Source organism: Crocodylus porosus, unplaced genomic scaffold (genome assembly GCF_001723895.1).
Source record: "Crocodylus porosus isolate Cpor-Errol unplaced genomic scaffold, CroPor_comp1, whole genome shotgun sequence".
Taxonomy (NCBI): Eukaryota; Metazoa; Chordata; order Crocodylia; family Crocodylidae; genus Crocodylus; species Crocodylus porosus.
In genome coordinates, this window is record NW_017728921.1 from 16617543 (window position 1) to 16632282 (window position 14740).

Here is a 14740-nt window from a genome sequence, read left to right on the forward strand (position 1 = left end):
GTTTTGGTTGGCATTTTCTTAAAATAAGCTAATGATAATTGTTGCTCCAGGTTTTATCATCGCATATTATGTAATGATTATTTTTTCTTGGTATAAACATTAGTGCATCTCTGCCTTGCCATTTGCAGGAATCCTGCCATGCATGACGTGTGCCCCAGAGGCTGGGAGGGGCACAGCAACCGCCCGCAGGTGGCAGTGGCAAGGCCATGGCAGCATGGAGCTCCTGCAGGCGGCTACAGTGGTTGGGGTGGGGGGTGATCAGTGACCACTTGATGCTGCCAGCAACGGCCAGTAACAGTCAGTGACTACCTGCGGATGCTGCTAGTGGTGTTGGCAGCCGGCAAGGGGGGCAACCACCCACAGGTGCTGCCGGCAGCATCAGCAGCACTTCTCAGGGTACATGTGTACCCTCTACACATCACCAATGAATCCTGCATTATAAAGGAATACAGACTCAAGAATATTAACATATTGTACGAGAATATTAATTAAATATGTAGCTTCCTATTCTTCTTGTTTTTAGAGAGAAACATGAATGTGTAAACCCTTAAAGACTCAAAAATATTTTGAAAAAGTGTTTTGATAGGATTTTATTTTTATCACTTGTAAACAAATGAATAGTTCTCTAGCAGTTCACTGTTGGAACTCTTTTCTAGAGATCCTTCTTTCTCACAATATAGTGAATAAATAAGGAAATTCATAGAGGAAGCATACAGAAGGCAGTCTTCTAATATATAGCTTTAAGAAAGAAGAGACTAGAACTCTGTTCCAGTCTCAGCCATAGATTTTTCTGAGCTCTGTCAAGCAACTTGCCCACCCATCTTGCCCACTGTAGAACACTAATACTGTTTTGGAACAGGGTGGATTGTAAGAAAAAGAAAAGATATAAATAAAGTTTGCTGGTAAAATGTTAGTATTAGATCTGTTTCTGTTTTAATGACTTTAGTTTTCCTCTGAATAGAAGGGACCCTTTAAAAACTGAATTCTGTCATGAAGGATAATTGTTTCTAGTACTTGACCTTGATAATTTTTAAAGGCAAAAAAGCCAAGAAAAACTGGAGCCTGATGGAAATAATGCTTCTATTTGATGTGAAAACATTTCACATCTACAGGCTTTTTTTAAGGCATAAAAATAAATAATAGAAAACCATGGTAAAGAAGTGTAGACCAGTGATCCTTAATCAGGGTGCCTTGAGATTCCTTCAAGAGAGGTCTGGGTGCCATGCAGTATTGGCACTGTTGGAAGTGCAAACATGATCCACACGGTAAACTCAGGGAATTCAAATGGGTATCCATAATGTTAAAAGCTTTCTGACCTGCTGTGGTCTTTTGGAGTTGTTTGCAACAGAAAAACTACTATATTTTTTTTTCATAGAAGACAAGCGAAAACTGAAAGCTAGCATTTTCCGAGGGTTCCCTTGAATCCTAAAAAGGTTGAGAACCACTGACCTAGAGTATTGTTAGGAAAAAAAGAAAGATAAGATCTTGTCCTTCTCTCTAAGATTTGAAACATGCACTCTAATTATAAAGACATAGCTTCCTGAAAGCCATGACACAGTGATGTTGGAATCCTTGTCAAGGGATAACTGGAAATTGGTCTGAGATCCTTCTTGATGGTAGTTGTACCAATAGCATACTGTTACGTTCATGCAGTTTTAGAGCTTTGACTAACAACATTTTTCCACATACATTGTTGCCTTGGAGAAAATTTTGCTGGTAAAGCTCCTTTTCCATATACCTTTCAGCCAGTTGTTAACTAATTCTCAGTTGAGAGAAGTAGTTAGCCATGTTAGAATTCATGAAAATATTTGTTCTCTGAGAGAGAGAGAGAGAGAGAAAGAGAGAGAGAGAACAAAAATTTTATATATTATTCTGTTAGTCTGTAATGGGGCAGGCAATTATTCTGGGCAGAGGGCTACTTACTGAGTTTTGGCAAGCCATTGAGGGCCACATGACAGGCATCCAGGGGCAGACAAATATAAAATTTTCTAAATTTTTTTTTTTAATGGGCTCTGCAGGCCAGATAGAATTAGTCAAAAGGCAGGTTAAATATGCACCTTATAGACTGGAGGTGGGCTGGATGCAGCTCACCAGGCCATTCATTCTAAGTCAAATTGGGGTGTTACTCTGGTAATCTTGAAGTAATGTAGCTGTGCTGGTCCATGAAATAAGCAAGAGGCAAGGATTTTGGGGGTGATTTATTTTTATTAGACCAATTCTGTGGTTGGGACGGACTTAGACTTGGTCTATCCCAACTATGGAGTTGGTTCAATAAAATGTATCGCCCAAAAAATCTGTGTCTGTTTCCTAGTATTTTTTGTTCTTAAAGTCATTGAAATCATTCCAATGATAAATTTGCTCCACAGCCATATGGTAGTTGGAAAGGTGTTTGTTTTCCTCTCTGCTTCTCTCAGTCCATCTGAAAACTTAATTATGGAGATATTTGCTGGCATTCTGAAAGCAGTCTACCTCTGAGAACTATAAACTGTATTTTAATCTTGCTATGTATTGATGACATTATTTTGCATTTAATCTGCTACATTTTCTTGAATCCAAGAGAAGATTCCCCCCTACCCCTTTCCAGTCAGCCTTGGGGTGGAAGGTAGAGCTTGTCTTGGATTTGAGGACTGCCGTGGTCCAAGAGGGCTCATTTGGGGGAGGAGGGGGGAAAATGGGGGAGACCTTCCTCCCCCATTTCCACCATCCCCCAGCTGCCCCTTTCTTCCCCTTACCTTCTACACTGGCTCTGGTTTCTTCTTCCAGTTGCTGCTCATGCCGACCGTCCTGGAGCTCAGGCAGAGCTGCAGCAGAAGGCAAGCTAAGGGTGGGGGGAATGGAGGGGAGACATGAAAGGATAGATAGCAGGGGTCAGGAATGGGTATAGGGGTGGAGGGTGAGCAGGAGACGAGTGTAGGCATGGAGGGAAAGAGGGGATGGGCGCAAGGGAGGGCAAGAGGCAGGGATCTGCTCCTTGCTCCCTGCCACAGCAGGGGAGATGAACATGGGCAACCTTCCACTAATTAGGGTCTATACATGGAAAATTTATAAATGTTATAATTTTTCATATATAGAAACTAATTAATGGAAGGTCATCTTAAATTTGAAGCCATCTTAGATTCAGGTAAACATGGTAAATTAACTTGAGACAACTTCCTGTAACTGTTACTGAACTTTCTCAGCAAGACCACTTCTGAAATTCAAACTTCCCCAGTTGTCCAATTATAGCTAAGTTATTGGATGCACATGTGGTTAGTGGATGTGGGAGGGAGCTGGATAGGGCTAGTATGTTTGTGGAATTAGCTGTGACTGGAAGAAAATAATTTCTATCCCATTGACTGTTTGAAGCAAGAAGTTTTTAATTTAATGCGACCCATAGACCTACATATGTTATGCTGATGGGCTGTTCTCCACAGAAATAAGCTTGGATATAAATGTACAGGGCTGTAGCAGTTTTGCACTAACTCCAGGCATGTGGACACTAAGACAAACTCTAAGGCCTCCTCTGCATGTTACGGTTATTATGTAACTAACTGGTTAATTGAGCAATTAACTGAGACCAGCTATACATGCAAAGTACCTATCGTACCATAAGGTCCAACAAGCTATAAAGTTAGAACTCAAAAATATGTACTGACTTTATAGCTGGTTGCTATCCAGCTTTAATTTGCATGTGTAGCAGGGAGTTATCAGCTGATCACAGCCCCCCCTGCATTGGCAATAAGGTACAATGGGATGTAACGCACGATTCCAGTCATGCCTCCTGCCACACACGTGGCTTGGCAGGAAGCACAATTGTGTGGATTTTCCATTAGATCCCATTGCATCTTTTCCTGCATGTGTAGAAGTAAGAGTGCATACCTCACCATTTTTTTTTTTTTCTTTTTTTCTTGGCCTAGTCTTAGAAATGGCGCTTTTATTAGCATGCCTTGTAAAGCCTTTTTTCCATGATCCTTATTAGTACTTCATATATTGTCTAAATAGTAACACTATCTTTTTCATCACAGTTGAAATTGAATGCATCCTCTGCATATACTTTTCATGCCACAGTTTCCTTGATGACGATCATAAGTTGGGCATGTATTGTAAATTGCCTAACCTTTCTGAATGGTATCTGTTAAAAGAACTGAGTTTTTTTTTCAGTTATGTAAGTATGGTAAATATGTTGGAGGCAAATAGCAGAGATAAAAATAGATTGCGCACATCCAAAAAAAAAAATCCTTGTAAAGCAGGTGTGCCCAGAATGCAGCTGGCTGTCTTGTCTGTCCTGGTGCTCTAACCCTTGAAAGTGTGGACCCCTGCATTGTTAAAATTGTGTCATTAGATCAGCAGAAAATTTCCCAGTAACTGTTCACAGTGTAGTACATCATCTAAATGCCATGAAAAGACAATGAGGGAGGCTATCTTGACAGGGTCAGGTTATTTCTGTGGGATTAATCACTGCCTGGGCAAAAATAGTCCTTGCTCTGCAACCAGCTCCATACCTGGAGAACCCAAAAAAACAAATTCCCAACTATCCTTCCGCATTTTTCATGCCTTGGTTACCAAAACCCCCCACTCTCTCTACCCACCCCAGACGATAAAATCCCCTTCTGTCTACCATTCGTCCCTACCAAATAACATGTCTATGACCTTCTCCCACTCACAGATGCCAAACCGAGTGCTTTTCTCTCTCTACTCTAAACCTGGCTGTCAAACTTTGCAGCAACTTACAGCGTCAGTTTAATTTTAAATTGTGTTTTTTGAAGAACCTGCATTGAAGTTCAAACAAGTAAATGTTTTTCTAAACCCAAAGGCTTGTGCTAAGTTGGGGAAATTAGGTATGACTTCCCAACCTCCTGGAAGACTACCAGCATGGCATATAGTGGTGCAACAGGTTTGGATCTCTCTATAATAAAATACAATGAATATTTCCTAAAGGAAGATGGTATAACAAAGATGTATCATTCTGTTCTACTTTTCAGCCTTGTTCATAATGGAAAAAGAACTGAGTTGTTGTTGTTGTTTTACCAAATTGAAAATATTAATTTCCCTGTTCCTGGAAATGGGCAGCTCCTAACTACAGTATGCTCCAACTTGCAGATGCCCCAGTTTAAATTAATATTCTCAAATTGCAATAACAATAGTTGACCAATAGTCAGCCTCTATATTAGACTTTTATAGTCAAAGTGACTTAAGTTTTATTTGGAATGGAGGAACGGAAGAAATTGTTGTGCATGGGCAAAGCTGAAACTGCTATGGAATACTTTTTTCTTTCTGTCGTGGAAAAACATCAGCATCCCAGTCGCACAAGTTGATAGAGTTTCTTTTTTCTTCAGCAAGAAAACTGGTGAGTAACTTTCTCTAACTGGCTTAGGCCTCCAGTTTTTCTTCTCCAGTTCCCACAAGTTTTACCGGCTGATTTGTGAAGTAAACTGTTAAAAGCTCTTTTGTAAAAGCAGTTTCCTAGGGATAGGAGGAGATAGGTGAAACATTAAATAATTAGAAAATAATCATCTCTAGTTCTGCCTCATGTTTTTTTCCCCCTTTGTTCCACCCACATACTGCTAATTTTCTTCTCCTTATTTTCCTTTCTTCCTGCACATCAAGACGTCAGACACTGCTTACAGAGCTGAAAGTGTTTTTCCTGAGTTGTCTGTAGGTCTTATTAATGCAGTAGAAGGACGACAGGAGAGAAGGAGGAGGAAGAAAGAGGTGGGAGAAGGGGGACAAAAGGACAAGCTCTTCTATGATCTTAGTCCTACCAAAGGGTGACCGCTTTGCTTGCTATTGCATTTGCCAGTTGCCATGGCATTCCCCCTTGCTCTATACTGGAGGTGTACTTTCAAAATAATTAACAGCTCTGCTCCCTCAGCTTGCTGCTGAAAGCGATCGTTAATGTAAAGAAAAGAATAAAAGTCACTTTCTGCCTTTCTTTTTTTTTTCTTTTTCTACTTTTATTAAGTGTTTTTTCACCCTACTACCTCACCTCTTGGCCTGATAATTCTGTTTTTCTTGTTAACATTTTTTATCGGAACGTGGACTATCCACATTCCAAAATTTTCCCTCTATCAGCATTATTCTCAAGACAAGCTGAATTCAAGATATGGTACATCATATTTAGTCTTGTTAGGATTTGATTTTTATTGATGGACATTGATAAACTTTGATTTCACCTGACACTCACAGACTGATGGAAAAATATTTCTGTTGATAACCATCAAAATAAACATAAAGGAGACGTAAAAAATATATTCGGGACGGAGGTAAGGATAGAGGGGGTTCTGTGTGCGTACACTGTGCTGGGAGGGGGGTTGCCCAGGTCCCAGCCAGGACAGGGGCCAAATTCCCATGGAGACCAGCCCTGCCCATGCGTGATTGAGGCAAGGACCAAACTTCTGTGGAGCCCAGCTTGGCTGGGACCTGGGCAGAATGAGGAGCCAGCAGCACTGGACTCCCAGGCACTACCAGCTCTGCCCGTCCAGCCCCCCTCCCAGCTCCTGCAGTGGCTGCTGTGTTGCATGCCAAATAGATAAAAATGGAAAAACACCCCTAACTTTGTGTGGTCTTGAAAATTTGAACCAATAAGTCTAAGTAAATGCTTAAAAATAAACATTGATTTCGGCCAAAATTTAAAAAACAGTAGACTTCTGCCAAGTCTAGTCATACTACAGGAATCATTGCCTCTTCTGTTGCATATTGGAACTATCTTCTAGGAAGGTTTGTTTCATCAGTTTTCAATGAAGTGGAAAGAAAATGTGAGTGGATTTTAGTGTTAATTTGACAGAATACTAAGCAGAAATAGGAGTAGTAATGCAGTAGAATATGATGTCATCAAACATTGTGTGTGATGGCCTCCAGTGTTTGTGACACCATGTTTTCTAGGTGGAACTGTTCCAGAAAGTGAATGGTGTGTAGAAACTGGAAAGCTGAAACCATGCTGAACTCATTTCAGAGTACCAAACTACTTAGGCTTAAGACTCAAAAGTGTATTAAGTTTGACCATGCTGCTAAGAACTGTTACAATTAAGAAGCATCTGTTGGGAATCCTTTCACTGCTGGAAAAACTGTTTTGCAGTGTAGGCAGTCAGAAGATATAGATCTGATCTTTACTCCAGAGTTGTTTCATGCATTTATATTTTGAGGCAAGACACTACACTCCAGAATATAGGTAGTGGTTCTTGAGAGTTTGTTTGTTTGTTTGTTTGTTTGTTTGTTTGTTTTGTTTTTCACAGTTTCCTTAAAACCTAGAAATATAATCCTGGTAGTAAATATTTATGGATCTCTTGCCTTAGCCAGAATGCAGCGCTCCATTTCTTAATTCAGTGCGGCGGCAACAAAAGCTTATCTTACTGAGAAATGTAAAAAAAAATGTTGCTGAACCGCTTTCCTATTATATATTCTGTAAGAATTTTTTGTCATTCTCTGCTCCTTTCCTCAATGGTACACTCTGCCAGTAACAGCTTTTCTGCCCCTTCCGGGCTTTGTGTGCCCATTTCACGTATAAGAACAACTTATCCATAGCTCTTACTTTTCCCATGGAATTGAATGATTCTTTTGTAGGAAAAGAAGCAGGTTAAGACTTCAAGGGCACATCTACACGAGATGTTTACTGCGGAGTTGTCTGATTAGCTCCGCAGTAAATGTCTCGGAGTCTACATGTGCGGCCCTATTAGGCCGCGGGAAACTAATAAACTCTGCAGCAGGATAGTACTTGTAAATACAAGTACTATCCTGCTGTAGAGTTTTTGTCTGCAGCAGTGCATGTGTAGACGTTCCCCTGGCTTGCTGGGACACAAGGGTGCTTCAGTGCAGGGGCTGCCTGCTGGCTAGCCCTTCACTGAAGCACCCTCGTGCCCCAGCCAGCCAGCCACTCTGCACCTGTTGAGCTGGGTCAGAGCTGCCCCCTGGAGCCCCTTGCCAGCCAGGCCTGCCCCAACCCAGCTCAATGTGCTGCAGTCCTGGGCACATGTGTAAATACAGCAGCTGGGAGCAATAAATTCTGGTATGATATTCGCTGAAGTTTATTGCTGCATGTTTATTGCTGTATTAATATGCACGTGTAGATGCACCCCAGAGTCCAAGGGAAAAACGAGAAGAACTTTCCAATGGCTGTAAGAGTATAGGAATAGTCTGACTTGGATTCTTAAATGTACATAACCCAGAAAAAGGTCCGCAGAGCTGCATAACTGCATTTTATTCATTTAAATTTTGTTCTTACACAGATTCTGTACCACTTGAGTGTTATTCGATATATTTAAAAATATAACCAATGGGATGTATCAAGTAAGCACTGACCAGAATTGTACTTCTTCCTCCCACCCTCCCATTTGTTATTTGATTTACAAGTCAGGTTACCAGAACATCCTAATCCCCTGTATATGCTTGCTTTTCCATGCGTCTTTTATGGTAGAGATGGGGCAAAAGCAAGAATCCTTCATATCCTTCTGTTTACCAGCTCATTAAGTCCTCAGAAGCCCACAAGGGAGTCCTGTCTTTACTGGGGAAAACAGTGGTTCCCAACAGACGTATCTTTGGGGGAAGGGTGTTCCTCCCCCATTTCAGTTCTGTGCATCTATTTCTGGCACCCTTATCACCATAATACAGTAGAGCCCAGACCATTCCTACCTGGGTGATTTCTGAACCTGAAATTTGCCAGGAGAAAAGAACCTGACCCTGTAATGTGTCTGGCTTCTACATTTAGATGCGTTCCCTTTGCTGCCCTTACCCATATGGCTTTTTAAAGCCTCTGAACAAAGTAAAACGTCTTTTACCTGCATTTTAAAAACAGTGGTGAAAATGGACAAGTGTACATCCTATGGTAAAACAGAGAAGAAACTTTTAAAGTACTGGCTCGTTGTACCACAATAAAATAGCTCATATTTCTTCTCAGAAACCACTTGAAATAAATGTGGAATCTTGACACTAATTCTGTTTTCTATGGACTATGAGAAGGGGAAAGTAGTTTAAGACCTAGGAAGACAACAGTTATGTAAATCACACATGCAAAATGTCATTGATGCTTTCCTGATGATATGGGGGGGTGGGGATCTGTGTAAAACTGTTTTCTTCATGGCTCCCTCCTGAGTGTCTCTTTATTCTTGTTTGTGTACTTGGATATTTATTGTACCAGGATGTTACCAGCTATGGAAATTGATAGACTTTCAGCGGTTTCAGTGAACTCGCAACTATTTCTCTGGTGACTTCAAGGTTTGACAAAATGTGATAGACCACTCTATTTTGCTCCTGGTCAGTCACCTGCATGACACAAAAAGAGATGTGGCTCCATAAACCATGATGAATATTATAGTTGTTGAGAACCTGCATTGTGCAAGTGACATAAGTTATTGTTATGGAAGTGCCAGAATTCTTGTCTCGACAGTGAAAACCAAATCTTTTTAAAGCAAGCAGTGCCCCCTTCACAGTATTGTGCTTTCTGCTTCTTTCATCTTCCTGTTTGTTTAATTTTGATCTTTCTGAAACTCCCTGCCCCACCCAGTCAATAAAATGCACAGTGCAGATTTCAGCTTCTCTCAGGAAGCTGCAGAATGGCAAGGTATGTCATGATAAGGCTAAGATACTTTTTATGCTTTGTCTTTGTTTTGAAGACAGTCCCCTGCCCTCATTGTCATTAACAAATAGTCATCATAGTTGTTTTCTACTACTACCTCTATTTCCAGTTTTTGTTGGTTTAAAGGAGATCTGTCTGTACCTCCGGAGTCAGTTAAATAGTCCTGCATCAGGTTACAATTGAAAGATGCAAGAATGAGAAACTTTTTAAAGTAAAGGTTAAACTTGTAGAAAAGTGAATAAAATTATTAGATCAATACTAGGACAAGACAACACTATATGCTGATACACTTCTACCCCTGCACTGCAAGCAGATGTATTTCAGAAGATTGCTCTGTGATAAGAACTGATTATTGGATGTGTTACCTAAAGCCTCAAGCAAAGATTAATTATCACTCAAGTGAAGGGCCCACACTTTCTTATCTGTTAGGAATTTGAGTCTTAGTTGTTAATGGTGCACAAGTTCTAGTCAAGACAGTGGCTGCCATATTTAAATATTTTCTGCTGTTATATGTTTTGGTCCACATGCATTTAAAACCATGCTTCTGTTCATGTCATTGCATGCCCACATTCTCACAAGGTAGCCCTGACAGACTCTGACCACCAATAAAATGAATGGGTGTTACTGACTTTGGATTAATTAGCTGTCAGTTTGGCCTGGGGTGTTGGTGCATTTTGAGTCCTGTCCTTGGGCTGCATGCTGATCCCCAGCTGTGACTGTCCTTCCATCTGCCTTTTTCATGTTTTCTCTCTCCCCTTGTTGTCTTCTTACGTGCCTCCAAATCTTGTAATTCTGTTCTTTCCTTTCCTTATTTATTACTAATAATGCAGTTGGGATTTTTTTAACAATCTCTGAATGCCTTTGACTGTTGTGCTAACATTTTCATCTGTTTAAGTGAAGAGACCTCATTTGAGCAGTTTCAGAATTTGGGGCATGGTATGAATGTATAAATTTGGTCTGTTACAGTATTATATAACAGCAAATCGTGGGGTTTTTTCTTCTACCTAACCATCAGAAATTGGTCACTAGAAGAGGTGGAATAAGCTCTGTCTGATATACTACTGCAATTATTGTGTAAATATAGCTTTTTTAATATGCTGGTGTTGAGATTTAAATCATTCCTTAAACACTGAGTCTGATCCTTGAAATAGAGATGCTAGTAGTAGAGAAATATGTTTAAAAGACACTTTGTCTAGTGTATAAATAATGCTTCCCACTAATGAATTTCAGATGTATTATTGATTCGCTAGCCTAGATTCTCTTTGGGGTCTGACAGTGGAGTTCAGCTGCTTTTCACACCAGACTAAGAGATCCACAGTCCTAGGATAACATGGAGCCCTTGGAATAAAACTCAGCTCTTCTTGATCCATTATATAGGCTCTACCCATGGGTTAATGAGACAGTTGAACAACTTGGCCTCCATCTAGTGAGTTTGTTGCAACATAATTAATGATGCCCAGTTAGAATACAAAGGCTGTGTGATCTGTGACTTTGAAGGGGATTATAAGGATGATTTTCATTTTATTTGGTCTGTCTTTAAATTCCTTGATAGATTTAAATTACTCTTCTGCCTCTTGGGTGTATAATTAAATAGCCGTGCATTGCATTCTTGATTTTTGCTTTTTGGATGAGAGCCCAGCTCCTGATACTGAAGTTTTACTCTTAATATTAAAAGGTGCAGAGGCAAGAGAGCATCCAGACCAATGTTCTGAGCTGGATACTGACACTATTCAGTTGTGCTGCAGCAGTCAACAATTGCTGATCTTGGGATAGGCATCTCTTGTTGTTTCACAAAAATATTCTTCTCTCCTGTGCTGCTTGAATTTATTTTTCTCTCTTGTTCACATCACATAGTATTTTCTTTTAATAATTTGGAGATTTGAAGGACATAAGTTTCCCAAACCACTAACAGTCTGTTCTCTTTGGTAAGTACAGACAGTCAAAAAGCCTGAGACTGAATCAGTTCAGTCTTCACAGGTTAATCTAAGCTGCGTATGTTGAACTGATAAGCAAATGAACAGACATACACTTCTGATTCCAGAAATGCAGCTATGTGCCTGCAGTGGCCCAAGCCAGGGGGTACTGGAGCACGCCTCCCTGCTCAGTTGAAACAGACAACTTGGGTCACGGCTAGCCCACCTGCCCTGAGAGGGGAGTGATTACAGGGGAGGTGCAAAACATCCTGGGATGCTGAGGGACTGTGAGCTAACTGATTTAAATTAAATCAGCTTATTGAATTTGTCCCAGATCCCTTCCAGATTCAAGTTAGGCTGATACTACATCCATCCAAGCTTATCTTAAACTGGTTTTGGACATTTTGAGAGTGGTTTATGTGCGCTGAACTTCTGTTGTATTACAGATTTGAACTGGTTTTTGATCACCTACGCCAGTGTGTGTAATTTCTGTCCCTAAGTTCAGAGTTTGCCAATAAGTCTTTTTAATTGACAGAGCTGCTTTCTTTTCATAGACATTAGGAACTTTTCTGAAATTCATGTTTGGTTTAAAGATAAAAGGTTGAGCAGAAATAATTACACTGTGAGGGACTTCGCATGCACATGCACATGCATGTGTGTATGTGCGAGTAGCTGCTAAATAAAACTAAATCTGAATATGAGCAAATGCTCAAGGTGATAGTTTGCTAAATATACTGTAGAGTACAGCAAATTAATATGCATTTGTTCAAGGAAAGGTTATATTATAATTAGTTTTTATGCTCATATTTATTATTTATTTGCCTAGTACACAAAATCATCATGCTGTCTATATTTTCCAATTGAGAAAGTAGCATGTGAGATGACTGGAACACACTTTTCACTGTCTGTCTTGTGTTTTTTTTTTTTTAATATAGTCCACAGGAGAAATGCCAACAACCCCAAAACATACAAAGGACAGCAAAGAGAGTTTCTTCCCAGCAACTCCAGCAACACTGAATGCCACTTCAGTGAACCCAGATGCTGTGACTTCTGAAAATTTACTGAGACTAAATGACTTGCATTCCAAACCGAAGCAAGCTTCCTCTTCCTCAGCATTATCATCAGTGCCACAGCCACAGGAGCCAAATAAAGACGCTGAGCATCTCCGGAGCCAGAGTGTAGAGACTGCTCCCAACATGTCTTACCTTGCACGTGGTAAGTCTGTTCTAAAGAAAATGTCTTCACTTTTTCTTGCCTTGTCTCTTGACCTTGCCTTTGTCTTGGACTGAGGCCACATAGTGAGTCAGTAGCAGAGTTCTGATTCCCAGCCCTGTTTTTGAATGTCTGGACCACACTCAAAAGAACACAAGCACAAACTTAATTCCCAACTTGGTTCTGAAAGGGACATACACATTTAACAGCATTTAAGTTGGTCTAATAAAAGATATCAGATTCACCCAAAGAACCTTGTCTGCTTATAAAACGTCTGATATTTAATGGAAAAGGATTTCCAGCTCCCCAGTGACCTAAAATGCACTGCTTTTCTCAGACTGGTTGATATAAAGAAATAAGAACTGGTTTTTGTTTGGTTGTTTTTAAACAGCTTAAACATTTTAAATGTTAGAATTGGATTACTGGTCAAATGTATACAAGAGAACGTCAGAAGTATAAGATTGATATAGTTTGTTACCTGGCTAGCTCTGCCACATGTTTAGTGTTTGGAGGTGTATAACATGGTAAAAAAACTCCTTAACTGATAAGTTACTGATACATATTTTCCTGCATGTTGGCATGTCTGTGCCATGTTTTGGAGCAGTGGTTCTCACCATTTTTAGACTAGAAGTACCCCTTAGATCTCTCCATAACTTTTGCAAATTAAATCACACCCTATTTCAAAAACTACTTTATTTATTACAGTGCTTACCTCCTTGCAGAAGGACCAGGCAGTGAGGGTGGAGGAGCAGGCAGGCAAGGAGAGCCTGAGCCTGCCTTTATCTACTTATCTCCTTGCATTTGATCTCATGGCACCCTAGGGTGCCATGGCACTTTGGTTGAGAATCACTATTTCAGAAAGAAGCTCTAAGGTATTTAGCTTCATAAAATACTATTAATACTATTTTTCGTGTCTTGCCCCCTGCAAATGGTGCTCTTAGTTGAGATGACCCATGTTAACTATAAATATGTTAACTATAAATATGGCAGTTGTGCTAAAAAAAATAAAAAGGCTAAGGTTGCTGGCGTGTTAGTGCAGTTGACTGACTGAGCAGAGGTCAGGTAAGAAATTTTAAAGATGTGAAATGCGTATATAATTTCTTGGGTATTATCTTGTATACTTGGTCCTACACAGATGGTCAAGATTAAGGAGGGAATTTAATGTGCTTTCTCACTTTTTTTATTTTTCCCTTCCTGTTGGCCATCCATGGCAAAGCTGGTGGGCAAAGACACTGGGGACTATATGGGTAAAATGATTTAAAGAGGGTGAGAGAGCCTGCATTACTTGAGCATATAATGCTTTTTTCAGAAATGATTTAAGTTCTATTGTGTATCAGGAAAAACAAGCTTTACTTGGCTAATGTTAAGAGTCCTAGCCAAACCACTCTTACGTTATAGTTAAGATGGATTCTTCTATGTCTAGGCACTGTAGAAAGCAGCAGTTGAGGATAGTGTAAAGGTAGTACTGAGAGATTAGAATCATACTTATTAACAATGACTACAAATATTTGTAGGCAAGTTTCAAACTGTTTTGTCTAAGTAATATTGTACTGTAAATTAATATCTTTTGTTCAGTTTATGCATACTACCTTCTGTACATGATTTCTTAGTTATGTAATCAGCCTTAGCAGCTAAATGCACATAATCTCCTGAATGCATCAGCAGCAAAGAGGAAACAAGGGACAAATCAATTTTTCCAATAAGCTAATCTGTCGGAGTACAGGATGAAATTGAAATTTAACATCTGCCACTAATAGTCGCGTTATAATCACCTTGCTTCCCTTCTTCACAGATCCATGGAGAGACCCTATGCATCCGTGTGTGGTGGGGGGGAGGTGTTAAAGTCAGATTTTTGTTGCCCATAAAGTTCAGGAATGGTATTACATAGTATTATGGAATGTCTTTGTAGGATTTTTCAATAGGCAATAATTTAGGTCTATACCTGAAGGAGGAAAAAAATTAAACCTCCATGTTTCACAGTTGCTATGCAGTCACTGAGCAGAGAGGTAAGAATAACAATACAGGTTAGAGCTCCTGTGTGCTATTGCTTTCCACATAAAACTTGTAA

The 14740-nt window shown here is 39.9% G+C and overlaps 1 protein-coding gene across 8 annotated transcripts in view; it reads left to right on the forward strand.

The window, feature by feature from the left end:
- The window catches only part of CABIN1 (calcineurin binding protein 1), a 202353-nt gene that overhangs the window by 174740 nt on the left and 12873 nt on the right, over window positions 1–14740 (forward strand). For all 8 annotated transcript variants that reach the window (XM_019539123.1, XM_019539126.1, XM_019539124.1 and 5 more), the window contains exon 34: window positions 12396–12675. In XM_019539123.1, the coding sequence (XP_019394668.1) occupies window positions 12396–12675 (280 nt within the window). The remainder of the gene's footprint in view (window positions 1–12395; window positions 12676–14740) is intronic.